Source organism: Heloderma suspectum, chromosome 4, assembly GCF_057233095.1.
Source record: "Heloderma suspectum isolate Gila_16-S chromosome 4, 16-S_ref, whole genome shotgun sequence".
Taxonomy (NCBI): Eukaryota; Metazoa; Chordata; class Lepidosauria; order Squamata; family Helodermatidae; genus Heloderma; species Heloderma suspectum.
This window is the reverse complement of record NC_139461.1, coordinates 306,452,243-306,467,247: the sequence shown is the minus strand read 5'-3', so window position 1 is coordinate 306,467,247 and position 15,005 is coordinate 306,452,243. Positions and strand designations below refer to the sequence as shown.

The window sequence follows — 15,005 nt, the reverse complement described above, 5'->3', positions numbered from 1 at the left end:
TCCTGCTTCATTTTGTACACCAAGGCCATGCCTGCCTGTTATCCCGGTGATTTCTTGATTTCCTACTTTAGCATTCCAATCCCCTATGATGAAGAGGACATCTTTTTTTGGTGTTAGTTCTAGAAGGTGTTGTAGGTCTTCATAGAACCGATCAACCTCCGCTTCTTCGGCCTCAGTGGTTGGGGCATAGACTTGAATTACTGTGATGTTGAATGGTTTGCCTTGGATTCGTACTGACATCATTCTATCATTTTTAAGATTGTACCCCAGTACTGCTTTTCCCACCCTTTTGTTGACTATGAGTACTACTCCATTTCTTCTAAGGGATTCTTGCACACAGTAGTAGATATGATGGTCACCTGAATTAAATTCGCCCATGCCTGTCCATTTTAGTTCGCTGATTCCCAGGATGTCGATGTTCAATCTTGCCATCTCATGTTTGACCACCCTTCGCCACAACAAGGCAGTGATCCATGAAGGGGGGGTATAGTAGTGCATTTATATAATTATATAAATTAATATATTAATTATATATTAATTTATAGTAGTAAATTAATGTAATAATTTACATTATTATTTTAAATGTTTTTAACGGAGATGTTTTGTATTTTCTGTTTTAAATGTTTTAACTGTGGATGTTTTGTACACGTCTTTGAAGTGCCTTTTTAGATATAGTCAAGCAGTCAAATGGAAATAAATAAATAAGTAAGTAAGTAAGTAAATAAATAAATGGGGAATACGATTTTATTTCAATATACTTTGGCTAAGTTACAACCAGGCACTGGGAGCACAGAGAGTCAGAGACACAAATTAGGGAGTGGGAGTTGTCTGTTGCTCCCTGTCATGTACATCTTTGGTGGAATGCATGAAACACTGGAGAAAGAAAGCCTCTCTGCACTTTCCAATGAGCAAATGAGAAGCTCTCTATGTGACCAGCAGTCTTGCCGCTGGCACTGGAGGAGCAGAATGGACTAAGAGCTCGTCTCCTTTTAATACCCCCCTCACAAACTAACGCAACTACAGCCACGTCAGGAGTGGTGAGACTTCAGGCTTGTGGGATCCACTTTGTTTTTTACTAAAACCCTGAGATCCACCAAACAGAGCCTGCAGCAAAAGACGAACCCTTAGAATTAAAGAATGCTGAGCCCAATAATTTGTTCCGAGTACCAGAGTTGAATGGAGCTCACAGTTCTTCTGCACAAAAATTCACTCCTGGTTACCCCAAGCTTTCTTCATTTCAGTAGTCTGGTTAGAGTGGGGAAGTCGTTTTGTTGCTGCTGTTATTAAACAATTGGGAGTCAGAAATCCTTTCTGATCTATTGCAAATCACCCACAGATCTGCCAGGAGATCCAGATCTATCCCTTAAAGAAGAAATATACCCTTCCAGATCTTCCTCCCAGGGCTAATATTCTCCTCCCATCATCATTATCCCAAGACATTTCTTTGGTACTTGCAGTCTGCTTGATCAGACCTATCCAGTAGTCCAGCATTCTGTTTTCCACCATGGCTATCCACTGTGATGGATAAAAATCCCATTAATAATGCCAGTAGACTGGCATGATAATGCCAATAGATCCAGTATGGTGTAGTGGTTTAGAGTGTTGGACTAGGAGTAGGGAGGTCCCGGTTCTAGTCCCTACTTGGCCATGAAGCACATTGGGTGACTTTGCATCAATCATTGACTGTCGGCCTAACCTACCTCACAGGGTTGTTGTGAGGGTAAAATGGGGAGGAGGAGGACCATGTAAGCTGCCTTGGGTTCCTTACAAGAGGAAAAAGGTGGGATAAAAATGTTGCTGTTTGATGATGATGATGAGTAAACACAAATGTAACTTAGCATCCCCAAAGCCCCAAAACTATCCCCAAAGTCCCTCCAGCTATTTTTATTGTGATCCCAAAAAATTAGTTGCTTTTAGTGCCAGTTGGATAGAAAAGATGAATAACCAACAACAGCAGCACCAACACCAACACCATCATGGAATTTAGCCTACCATTACTACATATATCTCCTTTTGACACCTGAACCCAGAATATTCCAGTGAACCTCCTCCCCATTCCTATTTTCTAGTTTACAAAGTTGCCCACTAGCAAAGAAGAGGAAACTTCAACATGCAGAGGCAGAACATCTGGCATCCAAGAGGAAATCCCACCCCCTTAAGTTAGCCCTTGATGAAGGCTACAATGTCGACAGTGATGGGAGTGAAGAGGCAGAGGCAAAAGAGGCAGAGGAGTCTGTGACGGACGATTCTGAGGGCACGCTGGAGGAGGAAGAGGCAGAGACGATAGACCAAGAGGAGGTCTGCAGCAGCCCTCCACCAGAAGAAGGTATTTTATTTCATTACTGACAGCAGAAATTTGTTTTATGCATAGGAACAGGGCAGAGGGTGTTGATAATCTAGAGCTATAGCTCCTTAAAATAATATATGGAGGGATTCTCCAATTATACTCAACCAAAAAACAAGAAGCCTGCATTTCACTGGAAAAACTATTCTGGCCATAACTGGTGATCATAAGTTCTTATGTTAGGCACTAGTTTAGAAATAGAATCTTCATACTTTGCCTTTAGAAAATATTTTTCTCTGGAAAACCTTGGTATTTGGGTTTTTTTTAATTCCTCGCTATTAAAGATATATGTTTGTGTAAAACAAAACAAAAACAAAAAACAGTTTGAACATATACACATTCCTACACTCTTCTCCTCCTCATCCAAAATCTGGCTGTATTAACAAATATTCTCCAAACATTTCTCTTTTTTTCCTCCATCTCTGCGCTTTCTGGATTTTCCCTGGAAGTATATATATATGAGTATAAATCTTCAACCGAAATTCTCCTGTTTACAAAGATATATTTGACAGGCCCTGGCTCCACATATGATCAGATATAGTCTCTGGAGAAGGATTTAGGATTAAAGAACAAAATGATCCATTAGGAGAGAGAGACCTGGTTTGCATTTAAAAACAACCCAGAGTATGGGTTGAGTATGGGTTGTCATTGAATCGTGGGTTGTTGTTGAATCGTGGGTTGTATTTAAGTGTGAACCCTTCATTATGGTTTAACTCTGGGTTGTTAATCATGAACAACCCAGAGTTCACAACCCAACCAAAAAGAAACCCCTGGGTTGTTTTCCTGGGTTGTTCATGGTTAACAACCCATAGTTAAACCATAATGCAAGGTTCAGATGGAATGACAACCCATAATTCAGCAACAACCTAGAGTCAACCCATACTCTGAGTGTCGTTACCTGGCCCCACACCTTTGGAACAAGTTGCCATCGGAGGTCTGCCAAGCTCTGTCATTGCAGGCTTTAAATAAGGCCTTCAAAGCGTATAATTTTACTGTGATCTTCTCTTGATATGACTACTGTTTTTGCTGTTGTTGGTTTTATTGTCGGCTTTTATTGTTACTTTTATTTGTTATTTTATTGTGTTTATGTTTTTATCGCATTTAATATTTTAACTGTTTTTATGTATTTCATTGCTGTGAGCCGCCTTGGCAGGGCTTCTGCCCTGAAAGGCGGCCAAGAATTTTTAAATAAATAAATAAGTGCGAACCAGGCCAGAGTGTGCAATATACAGTGTTGAACCAAAACAATCAGGCAAAAAACACCGCAATATCTAATGAATTCTGGATTCTTCCAAAACTACATGGGGAGCTTCCAGATGAATGACTCAGAAAGCATTGCACAGCTATTCCATTTTTCCCTCCTTAACAGATTTATTTGTGGAAAGAAAAAAATATGCAAGAAGCAGTGGGAAAGCACATGGATCCCTCATGTCTGTTTCCCATGTGTTCTGATATTCTAGTATCCCCTTGTTCCAATCTGTTTTAATTCTAGCAGGAAATCTGGATTTTGGAATGTCAGGAACACATTTTGCATACTGTCCCTCACAGGTCGGTATAGGGGGAGATGTTCCTTGAGGTCATTCAATACTGTATAATTTAACTTAATTTAATTGTAATTACTAACAATGTTTGGTCCAAAATAGGGCTGTAAGACTGCTAACTGGAACTGGTCAATTCAATCATATTATCCCTGTGCTTTATCAGCTACACTGGCCCCCAGTATGTTTCCAAATCCAATTCTAAGTCTTGATTTTAACCTTTAAAGCTCTTAATGGCTTGGGACCACGAAAATTGAAAGGTCATCTTTTCCCTACCCAAACCTTGAGGTCCTCTCCAGACACCCTACTCCAAGTGCCTCCACCAAAAGGGGTGAGGTGGGTAGTTACTAGGGAGGGGACATTCATGGTGTTGGCACCTCCTTTGTGGAATGCCCTGCCCACAGACACTCACCTGGTGCTTTCTTTAATGTCATTTTGACACCAGGTGAAGACTTTAAAAAAAAAAAACACTGTGATTTTAATAAGTATGGCGTTTTAGTGCTTTTAACTACCGTTTATGAGTTGTGTACTTTTTATTTGACTCTTTTTATTCCTCTTTCTGTCAGGAAAAAGTATTTTATGCTGCAAACCGTGATTTTATGGCACCGTATTTATAGATTATATTTTACTTTTATGTGTGCCATCCAGAGTATAATGGTATTGCAGGGTTTTATATCAGGGTAGACAACTTACGGCGCTTCCTGATGTTCTGGCTTACAACTCCCATCATTCCTCCCCATTGGCTATGGTGGCTAGGGCTGATGGGAGTTGTAGGCTACAAGTTGACCACCCCTTTTTTATAGAAATACAGTAAACAAACAAATAAATAAGGAGTTTGTAAGACCTTTGCTGCCCAGTTCGTACCTATCTACATTGTACCTGGGGCAGGCAGGCCTTTTGCTTGCCCTTAGTTACACTACCAATGCAATGTGCCTTCAAGACAGAACCAGTCCATTAGCACTTCATCTCTCGCTATCAATGGAAATCCTTTAACCACAGTGGTTACCAATTCACCCCAAAGCTTGTTGGCACTGAGAAGAAAGCATTCTTGGCAACAACCAAAGACAGTTGTTTGGCTTGAGGACCCCAGACTCACTGCTCTCTCCATGTAAATGTAGGTAATGATGTATATCTTCATTGGCATCGACCTTCTGTGTGATGTTTTCTGCACATAAATATTGGTCCAGAGAGGCACAAGACAAAGCACACAAGTGTCTAGTTGATTACTTCAGGCAGCATCCTGGGAAAAATAAATGTCAGATGTTGACATTCATCTCATCAGAGGGAGCAATTTTAGGATAGAAAACTGCCTGTTTACCTGCCATTGCCAAATGCTATAAATATGGCCACATCAGAAATACAACAGCAAGACATGGGTTTCAATTAAACCTTTAAAATGGGCTAATTCACAAGCTTCTGTGGTTCCCCTCCCCTCTTTCTTTCCCACTTACAGGGCAGAACCCCAGAAACCCACATTATGGGCAAAGTATGGGCACTTTTGCACCAGGCCATCTCAAGGCCAGCTACAACAGCTATCAAGAAATAATTGCCAACTCTCTTTTACATCTAGGCCAAATAGCGGAAGGAACTCTTGCGGCCAAGGGGCAGGTGTCTGAAAGTGAAGGACAAGTCTCCAGTGCTGGGGAAAATGTTGGGCACTTGCCACATGGAGAAGCAGAGGAGGAGGAGGAAGAGGAGGAAGAGGAGGAGGAGGAGGAGGCAGTTGAGGAGGAATGTGAAAAGGAGATCATCATCCAGACGGAGGATGCAGAGGAAGTCATCGAGGTCACCAGTGAGCGCAGCAGTGACTTATGCCTGGAACATCGGGATGATGAGGTGAGCTATGAGGAATCTTGCAAATTGCAAAAAGGTGAGGAGGAAGAGGAGGAGGAGGAGGAGAATGAAGAGGAGGAGGAGGAGGAGGAGGAAGAAGAAGAGTACGAGGAGGAGGAGGAGGAAGAAGAGGAGGAAGAGGAGGAGGAGGAGGAGGAAGAGGAGGAGACAACGACCAAAGTGATCTGTGAAGAAGCTCCTCACACATCTCAGGAGTCCCCAAAAACCCACTGTGAAGGACCGATGATCAGCCCCAAGCCTGAGTATTCAGTTATTGTGGAGGTGAGATCAGATGATGACAAGGATGATGATTCCCACTCCCAGAAATCCACTGTGACTGATGAATCTGAGATGTATGACATGATGACCCGGGGGAACTTGGGGCTCTTGGAACAGGCCATTGCGCTGAAAGCTGAACAAGTAAAGGTTGTGAGGGAGCCTGGCCAGCAGCTGACAGAGGAGCACGTAAAACATTTCCAGGCTGAGGAGAAGCAAAACAAAGGCCTGGACTCCATCAGAAAGAGCTACTACAGCAAAGGTGAGGGCCTTTCCCTTCCAGTGGCAAAGGAAGTGAGCTTGGTCGGGCCATGGAGCTCCAACCCTATTGATCTAGGCTCTCCCTGCCTCCAGCCCACTGCTTTCAATAAAGACTGGTGCAAGATTATTCTGTCCTGAATGGCTCCATTAAATGCAAAACACTGATAGGATGATCCCACTGCCTCCTTGCCCTTAAGAGTATGATGCGAATGCTCTCTCCTAGCACCACTGTGCCCTGCTGGGGTAACCACTGCAGCAGCCATGTCAGTGTTTTTTCTGCACCAATGCTGAGTCTGGGATTGTATCCTGCAACTGTCATTTGTTGCTGGTTTGCACTGACATCTGGGCTCTCATGTGTGACCCTATGACTGATAGAGTAGTAGAAACAGAACGTTCAGAATCTGTTTATTGTTGAATTTCCCCGCAGCTCCCACCCCAGTGATATACAATGGAGAGAGAGAGACAGAGAGAGAGAGAGAACCCTCTCAGACTTTCAATGGGGCCATTCACTCGATGAAACAGTTTGGCAGGTTCAGGACAAACAAAAAGGAAGCACTTTTTCATAATGTACTAATTAATCTCTTTAATTCATTGCCACAAACTGTGGCTGTGGACTTTAGCACAGATGACTTTATGAAAGGATTTGAGTCTCAAGAAATAACCAAGCAGCTGCAAAAGGGAGCTGCCCTGTCTCGAGGCAAGAGCTCCAAACAGAGGATAGGAACATACACACAGGAATTTTGTTCCCATTTGTTTAACACCAAAACACATGACTGCATTTTGTGGGGACAGCTCTCACATTCTCAAGCTTGCGATCATGTTCACAAAACATGTACTTTAGAAAAATGTGCATTTTAAAAATGTGCATTTGGGGGTGGGGGGAAATAATACGCATTTTTATGCTTTAGTCAATGGGGAGAAAGTACACTTTTGGCTGTGCACTTTTTTAAAAAATGTGTACCCAAATGCACGCTTTTCCTGTTACAAAAACAGCTCGCAATTGGAAATGGGAATGAAGCTGACCAAGCTTCGAGTTGGAACTCTGAGAAACTTAATGCTCATGCATCCCTGACTCTCCCATTCCTAATGCAGCCGGTTTCCCTCAATCATACTTTGCTTATCAGGGGCATCTGGCTGGTCACTGCTGAAGACAGAGTTCTGGATAAGATCATTATTTGGGCTAATACACCAAGGCAATTCTTAAGTTTTTTGCTTTTATGCCCATAAGATTGCCCATAGGAATAGATAATGCTGCTACTTGCATAATTGCAGCTGATCCATAGAATCAAGATGTAGTAAATGTCATCTGTGTAAGCGCTTCAACCTACCCTGAGTTCTAGGGACAGGACAGGCAACAATGTCTAAAGAACTAAGTATAATTCCCAGAGGTATTTGCACCATCAGTTTGCTCTTTCCATATTCTTTTAGAGCAAATGTACATATCCTGTTCCTCTACATCGGAACAGGTGTACACGTTCCTCTACATCCTCTCCATCAGCCCTTAGTAGAGTTGCCACTGAGATGTTACTTAAAGCAAAATGCAAACCAACGTTGGAGGCTCTTTCTCAGATTATCCATGCGAAGAATTTCCAGGGAAACAACAAGAATTCTAATAAAACTACTTTAATTTCTCAGGGACATTTAACACATAATCTTCTTCCTAAATCCTCTTCTCCACTCATTTCTTAGATCCTTCAAGACCTGAGAAGCGTGAGATCAAATGCCCAACTCCTGGTTGTGATGGCACAGGTCATGTCACAGGACTGTATCCTCACCATCGCAGTTTGTCTGGCTGCCCGCACAAAGACAGGATCCCTCCTGAAAGTAAGTGTGCCTTTGAGCTATTCACACAACAGAACTGGTCTGATCGATGCTGCTGCAGCAGCTACTGCTACTTTTATGAAATAAAGAGTTCGTCAAAGGAAGAGGGCCTTTTTCATCACAGGAGAGGACCTTTTCCATGGTGGCAACCCAGCTGTGGTGTTCTATCCCCAGAGAGGTTCACCTGATGCCTGCATTGTGGACTTTTTAACACCAACTGAAGACCTTTTTATTCTCCCAGGGTTTTTAGTCCTTCAGTTGTAAAAAATGGTGTTTGTGCTTTTTAGATCTTAGTTCTGATGCTGATTTTACTTTGGTTTTATTCTGTAGCTTTTTTTTTTTTTTTGAGGTGTTTATACTATGTTTTCTTTTTCTATGTCACAGTTTTAGTTCTATCAAGGATATCAATGGCTCCTAGTCCTGATGGCTATTTGCCACCTCCAGTGTCAGAGGCAGTATGCCTATGTACACCAGTTGCTGGGGAACATGGGTGGGAGGGTGCTGTTGCACTCATGTCCTACTTGCGGGTTTCCTGTGGGCAGCTGGTTGGCCACTATGCGAAAAGAACGCTGGACAAGATGGACCCTTGGTCTGATCCAGCATGGCTCTTCGTATGTTCTTATTTTGTGAACTGCCCAGCGAGCTTTGAGTATTAGACATTATAGAAATTTAATAAATTAATGAATTGATTAGTAGATAACAGCAACTCTAGTGCAAATGGAAGTGGTGTGTTCCAGGTACAGCAAAGGTGAGAGTGGAGAAGGAAATAAAATGGTCAGGTAGCAGCTGAGCCAACCAGGGCGGGCCCATAGCTTAGGAGGAGATAAGGTGCTTTGCACTAAGAAGGTTCCAGACTCAATCACTGGCATCTCCAATTGAAAGGATCTCATGTAGCAACAAAGAGACCAGCGCCTTGGAGAGCCACTGTCAGTCGAAGGAGACTGGATGGACCTGTGGTCTGCTTCCATATATGACAGATTCATTTGTCAGGAGAAAAAGGTGAGAAGGAATATATGAGGCCATGTGCAGTAGCAGCAAGGCCTCAGATTAAGGGCCCCTTCACACATTACATTTTTCTTTTTAGAGATGCACGAGAAATGTCTCAGGTGTAAACCTAAAAATGTACAGTGTGAACAGGGAAGAAGGTGTGATTGGCTGCAGCTCCTTGTTGAATAAGCTCCTTGTCTTGTTCAACAAGCTCCTTGTTGAAACCCCTTCTTGGGGGTTGGACTCGATGGCCTTGTAGGCCCCTTCCAACCCTGCTATTCTATGATTCTATGAATACACCCTTGATGCCAAGCCCAGGTTTGCCTCTGTGTCATGTGTGATGTGGCCTGAAGGTCAACATAGATTTTCCTCATTGGACATTTGCCATTGCTCTATAATACTCCAAGGTGTACACAGATTTCTGCATGAGCTGCTTCTTTACAGCTTGTGTAGTGCAGTGGCTAAAACTGAGCTTAGAACCCGTGTAGCTCTCATCTCACTAGGTTGCCTGAGGCAAGCTACTATTCTCTCAGTTTCAGACACACTCACCCCTTCTGCAGTAAAGAGATGATTATACTGACCTATCCTGCAGTTGTTGTAAGGATGACTGACAGAATGAAAATCACTGGATGCCATCCTTTATCTCAGTAGGATCGCCCACTGAGCCCATGTGGATGATCTTGTACCCTGTTTCCCACTCCCTAATCTCTACAATGTGTTATTACACTCATGTCCTGCTTGTGGAGTTCCCAGAGGCATTTGGTTTGCCACTGTGGGATCAGAATTCTGTACTAGATAAGCCTTTGGTCTGATCCAGCATGACTCTTCTCATGTTCTTATGTCTAATTGTCAAATTATGAATATTTATGCCTCTACCAACAAAACAGCATGGATATTTACTTTTCACCTCATGGAGAAAATGTTGTTTTGTCCAGTAATTAACAACCATCCCTTGGTTCTTTAATGTTCTGAATACTTATAGGCCATTTGTGTGCATGCTTACTTGCAAATAAGTCCCATCGAATCTTGCTTAATATCCTTGCATGTATGCCAAGAGAACCAAACAAAAATCTGGCTCTTTTCTCTAAGTAAATATAATTTTGCAATGCAAAGGTATGTGAGCTGTCTGACCAAAGGTTTTGGATTATGTTTGTAGGTTGCACAAAAAGTTATATTTAGTTGCAACTCAAACATATTTGAAGTTTAACTGTCAAACCATCCAGTTAGTATGTATATTTGGTCAGGAAATATATGAATTTCAAAACAGGATAGTTGATTTAAACCAGGGATTTATATAAAGGGGCAATTCCTTCTGTTAAACAATAAACTCCCTCCATTTAAATTGCCATCAGTGTTCTGGCTTGAGTGGAGAGAAACAGGAGACTCGTCTCTTCCATGGAGGGTGATGAATGCACGAAGGACAGGAGCAGCACTAGAACTTCCCTGTCCTCACATGTTCGCTCTGTTGAGGTACAATGCCTGAACAGAGCATGCATTACAATGATTTCTGCATCACTTTCCATCATGGGTGCCCATTACTTTACACTAGACTCTGGTGTACTAGCAACAGAAGCATATTGGTTAAGAGACTGAGCTGTAAGCTAAGATGACCCTGGTTTTTCCCTTCAGCTTGCAACTCATTGGTTGGCCTTATTTCTCTCTCTCTCTCTCTCTCTCTCTCTCTCACACACACAAACACACACACACACACACCTCTGTAATATGGGGATCATATTACTGGCTTGTGGAAATGCAGGACTTAAGTGTGTGGTTAACTCTCTCCCACTGGAATCAGTGGAACTTTAAAGTGACTTATGGTCCTAGATTTTATAGGCAATTCTCCTGACATAGCCCATGGTCCGGGGGCACATGATGTAGTCGCCTTGCTGTTGCTAAGCGGTCTGGGGCTGATGAGTGTCTGTTTAGGAGATCACCCAGAAGTAACATGTAAGTTGTCTTGACTTCCATGATAGAAGAAAGGTGGGATATTATTTATTTATTTGTTTATTTATACCCCTCTCTTTAGCCGAAAAGGCTCCTAGAGCATCTTACAAAGATCAACAATGACAATAATATAATAGTCATTGTTGAATAGCAATTGAAATAATCACAGATTACTGTGATTACCCATGCATCCATTTCCTACTTCCTCTATTGTTTCCCTATATGTATTTTAGAATGTAAGACCCTGGGGTAAGGACCTGTCATACCTGCTCTTTGTAAAGCATCATGTACACGAATGGTGCTATTTAAATTAATAATAATTATAATAATAATTATAATATAATGACAGAAATGTACTCAATAATTATTCATCTTATAATAATAACTTGGTTCACCATTATTATTATTTTAAGGCACAAAGTAAAGTAGAGTTAGGAAGTATTCAGTCTTGCCTGGGATGAATCAGTCCATAGTGATTTCCATGAAATGTTAAGAAGAGGAAGTAGATATTTCAGTTTAACTCAATGTATGTGTAAGCAGTGGGGCGGCAGATAGATGGAGAGGCTGTGGCAAAATTCAAAGGAATTTGAGCAGTCAACTTTTTACATCTTTTTCAAGCATTAATAAGGAAGTATAAAGTGGCATTAAAAGTTTCATATACTAGTTTCTCCCCAAAGGATAAATATTTAGTACTTGTGGCTTTAAAATCATTTATTTTATAACTGTATCACAGGAAACGCTGTGTGTGCTTATGATAATAAAGCAAAGAAAAACAACCCGCCGTATCAGTTCATTTCGAAGGCTGCAGACATGGGGGTGGGGGGATGAGACAACGGGACATCAGTTATTTTCTGTCATGTGTGATGTGTGTTTTTAAAAACATAATAATAACACAAGCCATGTACTTTCCAAGGAACTGTAAAATAAATTATTTTCTTTGCTTTTAAGGTCATCACTGCAGGAACAGTAAGATTAAAATCTTTTTTAAACAAAAGAATCAGAGACTATGGATGAAAGCAAATACAATTCCAATCACTTAAAAATACCTGAAAGAGATAGGCAGGAGAACTGTAATGAAGTGCCAAGAAAAAATACTTTTAAAAACATCTTTTTTAAAAGGAAACATTTGTACTCACTCTTCCTACAAGGGGATCAGAGCAGCTTACATGTGGTTCCCAGGAGGTCCCCTATCCAGATAATGCTCCCAGCTGAATCTGCTGAGCTTCCAGCACTTTCAAACCATTGCCTCAGCCCAGCTAGGGAGCACAGGGAAAGCTGAAACAAAACTTAAGTTAGGGGATTCCTGGCTCACAGCTCATATTCTTAACCACCATGCTACACCTGCTTGGGATGTTTGTGTCAGGCTCCCAGCCAATTGGACTGGAAGTTTATGCCAGACAGAACTGGGAAAGACTGCAAGGTTCTATCACATATGCTAAGTTGAGACTTCCAGATCCCAGCAGGTCCTTGTTATGCTGTTGCCAGGAAACCCATGGCACTGAGACCTGATGAAGTATTTGTTCTCTCTTTGCTGTCTTTAAGCTTGCTGTTGCTTTTTTACCATTTTTCTCCTTTCCATCTTCACTATAAAGTCTTGGCCATGCACGAGAATGTATTAAAATGCCCAACGCCCGGGTGCACCGGACAGGGCCACGTGAACAGCAACCGCAACACCCACCGAAGGTATGTGGTTCTCTGCATCCATAGCAAGAGTTCAGGTTTTCTAGAGCTGATTTTAAAACTGTTCAGGATATCAGAATCGATCAAGGTCCTGGGTTCCATATAATGTCAAATCTCTTCTATCTTATTAATAAACTGGGCTGGATAAGCTGTAGGTTTTTCACAGATTGCCAGCTTACCAGGATGGTAACAGAATTAGGGCAGAGAAAGGGAGGGGGGGAAGGCTGGAAACAGACTGTGGCACAGTTCAGAGATGTAACAGGAAACTATGGGTTTGGGCTACATGAAACACCTCTCTAGTGCCCATGAGGGGATGGAAAGCTTTCGCTTCCATCTTTTGCACAAACCACAATTCTCAGTGACATCCAAACTTGGGGAACTGTGGCTAGTTTAAATTATGATAGTAAGAACAGGCAGGATCAAACCATGATTTCAGAACCTGACTTGCTCTGACACCATAGTTTAAACAAACGACAATTCTCTGAGTTTAAATATCATGACAGAGTGCCTCTCCTGACATGAACCTACCCATACTCTATGTTCAGCATCCAAAGTCCTCCTCCAGGTGCCTCCTCCGAGGGAGACTCGGAAGGCGGCAACGAGAGAGAGGGCCTTCTCAGTGGTGGCCCCCCAACTGTGGAATGATCTCCCTGACGAGGCCCTCCTGTAAACATTGTTATCGTATCGGCGCCAAGTTAAGGCCTATCTCTTTTCTCAGGCACTTGGCAGCATATGGTGAGTTTTTAATCAGTCCTGGATTTGTCTTATGGTTATGGCTGATTGCTCAGTGTTTTTTTTAGATATATGTTGTCTTTGTGTATACTGTTTGTGTGTTTTATGTAAATGGTCTTTGTATACTGTATTTTTAATGTTTTACTGTAATTTAATATTTAATGTTTTTAATCTTCATAAACCGCCCAGAGAGCCTCAGCTAGGGGGCAGTATAGAAATGAAATAAATTATCATCACCACCACCATGGGGAACTGTGGTTAGTTTAAAATTGGAAGTGATGCTTCCAAACTCCTCCTCTGGCACAGGAAAGAGAAGGAGAGGAAGAAGGGGAGGGAAGAATGCACAAGGCTTGTTCACACTGGCAGCACCAGAAAATAATATTGGGGAGGCCATAGAAGGGCATATCTGGAGACAGGTGAGCTTGTGAAAAGTGTTTAGGGATTCAAAAAAGGGATGGGGAGCAATTTACTTGTCTCAGGGGGGATGCTTGATTCCCCCCAACACCCACCCCCGGGCTCCCCTCTTTATGCATTCCTGGAGAAGAAAACCATGGTTAATCAAAGTGGCTAACGAAGGTGATTTGAATGAGGGTCACTCCTCATGTTGTGTACTCTGACCATACTTCCACCTTTGATAATTAGTAAGGATGTGGTGGGAATTCAGAGAGTTTATATTCCTGAACAGGATCATCTGATGCCTCCCACCACCACCTAACTAATGTGCATGTCAGACATGGCCCCTACCATTGTTGTTGTTGTTCAGTCGTTCAGTCGTGTCCGACTCTTCGTGACCCCATGGACCATAGCACGCCAGGCCTTCCTGTCCTGCGCTGTCTCCCGGAGCGTGCTCAAGTTCATATTCGTTGCATCGGTGATGCTATCTAGCCATCTTATCCTCTGCCGTCCCCTTCTCCTTTTCCCCTGCCATACTGACAGCAAAGTAGTCCAAGGACTGATGACTCACTTTATTTTTATTTTCCTCTCTCTTTATTTTTATTTTCTTCTCTATTTGTATTCTTCCTCTCTGAGCACTACACAAGGAGCATTTCCTTTCCTGCTTTTCTGCTACATAACCTCTAGGTGGCACTGTGGTATAGCAGAATAGTGCTTATGCACAAGAGGAAATCACACTTTCATTCGCCATCAGAAATAATACCTGCTCTAAAAAAATAAAAAAAAACTTGCAGAAAGTGCTATTTACAAATAGAAGCGAAACTGGAGGCTCACAACATTGCCTAAAGAACCTATAAACAACCATGAGTAGGAAATGACAAGCGTATAACAAATGCCTCATGTAGAACCAAACACATACACCTCAACATTCCATGTATAGAAGCACCTGGACTGGCATTTGAATCTTACTTCACTCCTGGTGATAGGACAGCTTCCCCCACCATACCTGAGGGCAGCAAACTAGCTTAGGGCATATAGGGCATAGGGCACAGCCAGCTAGTATATATGAAGTACTTTAAACACTCAATGCTTATTAATATTGTAATAATCTTTCTTTCTTTCTTTCTTTCTTTCTTTCTTGTTTACCGTCTTCCTTTCTTACTCCATTTTGCCACTCCTTCCTTCCCTCCTTGCAA

At 42.1% G+C, this 15,005-nt stretch overlaps 1 protein-coding gene across 2 annotated transcripts in view; it reads left to right on the top strand.

Moving 5' to 3' along the window:
• The window catches only part of MYT1 (myelin transcription factor 1), a 100,929-nt gene that overhangs the window by 16,090 nt on the left and 69,834 nt on the right, over nucleotides 1-15,005 (top strand). The window contains exons 4-7 of one of the 2 annotated variants that reach the window (XM_084848420.1): nucleotides 2,070-2,326; nucleotides 5,336-6,253; nucleotides 7,942-8,076; nucleotides 12,597-12,687. In XM_084848420.1, coding sequence (XP_084704546.1) covers nucleotides 2,070-2,326; nucleotides 5,336-6,253; nucleotides 7,942-8,076; nucleotides 12,597-12,687 — 1,401 coding nt within the window. The remainder of the gene's footprint in view (nucleotides 1-2,069; nucleotides 2,327-5,335; nucleotides 6,254-7,941; nucleotides 8,077-12,596; nucleotides 12,688-15,005) is intronic. The other variant, XM_084848421.1, reaches the window with a different exon arrangement.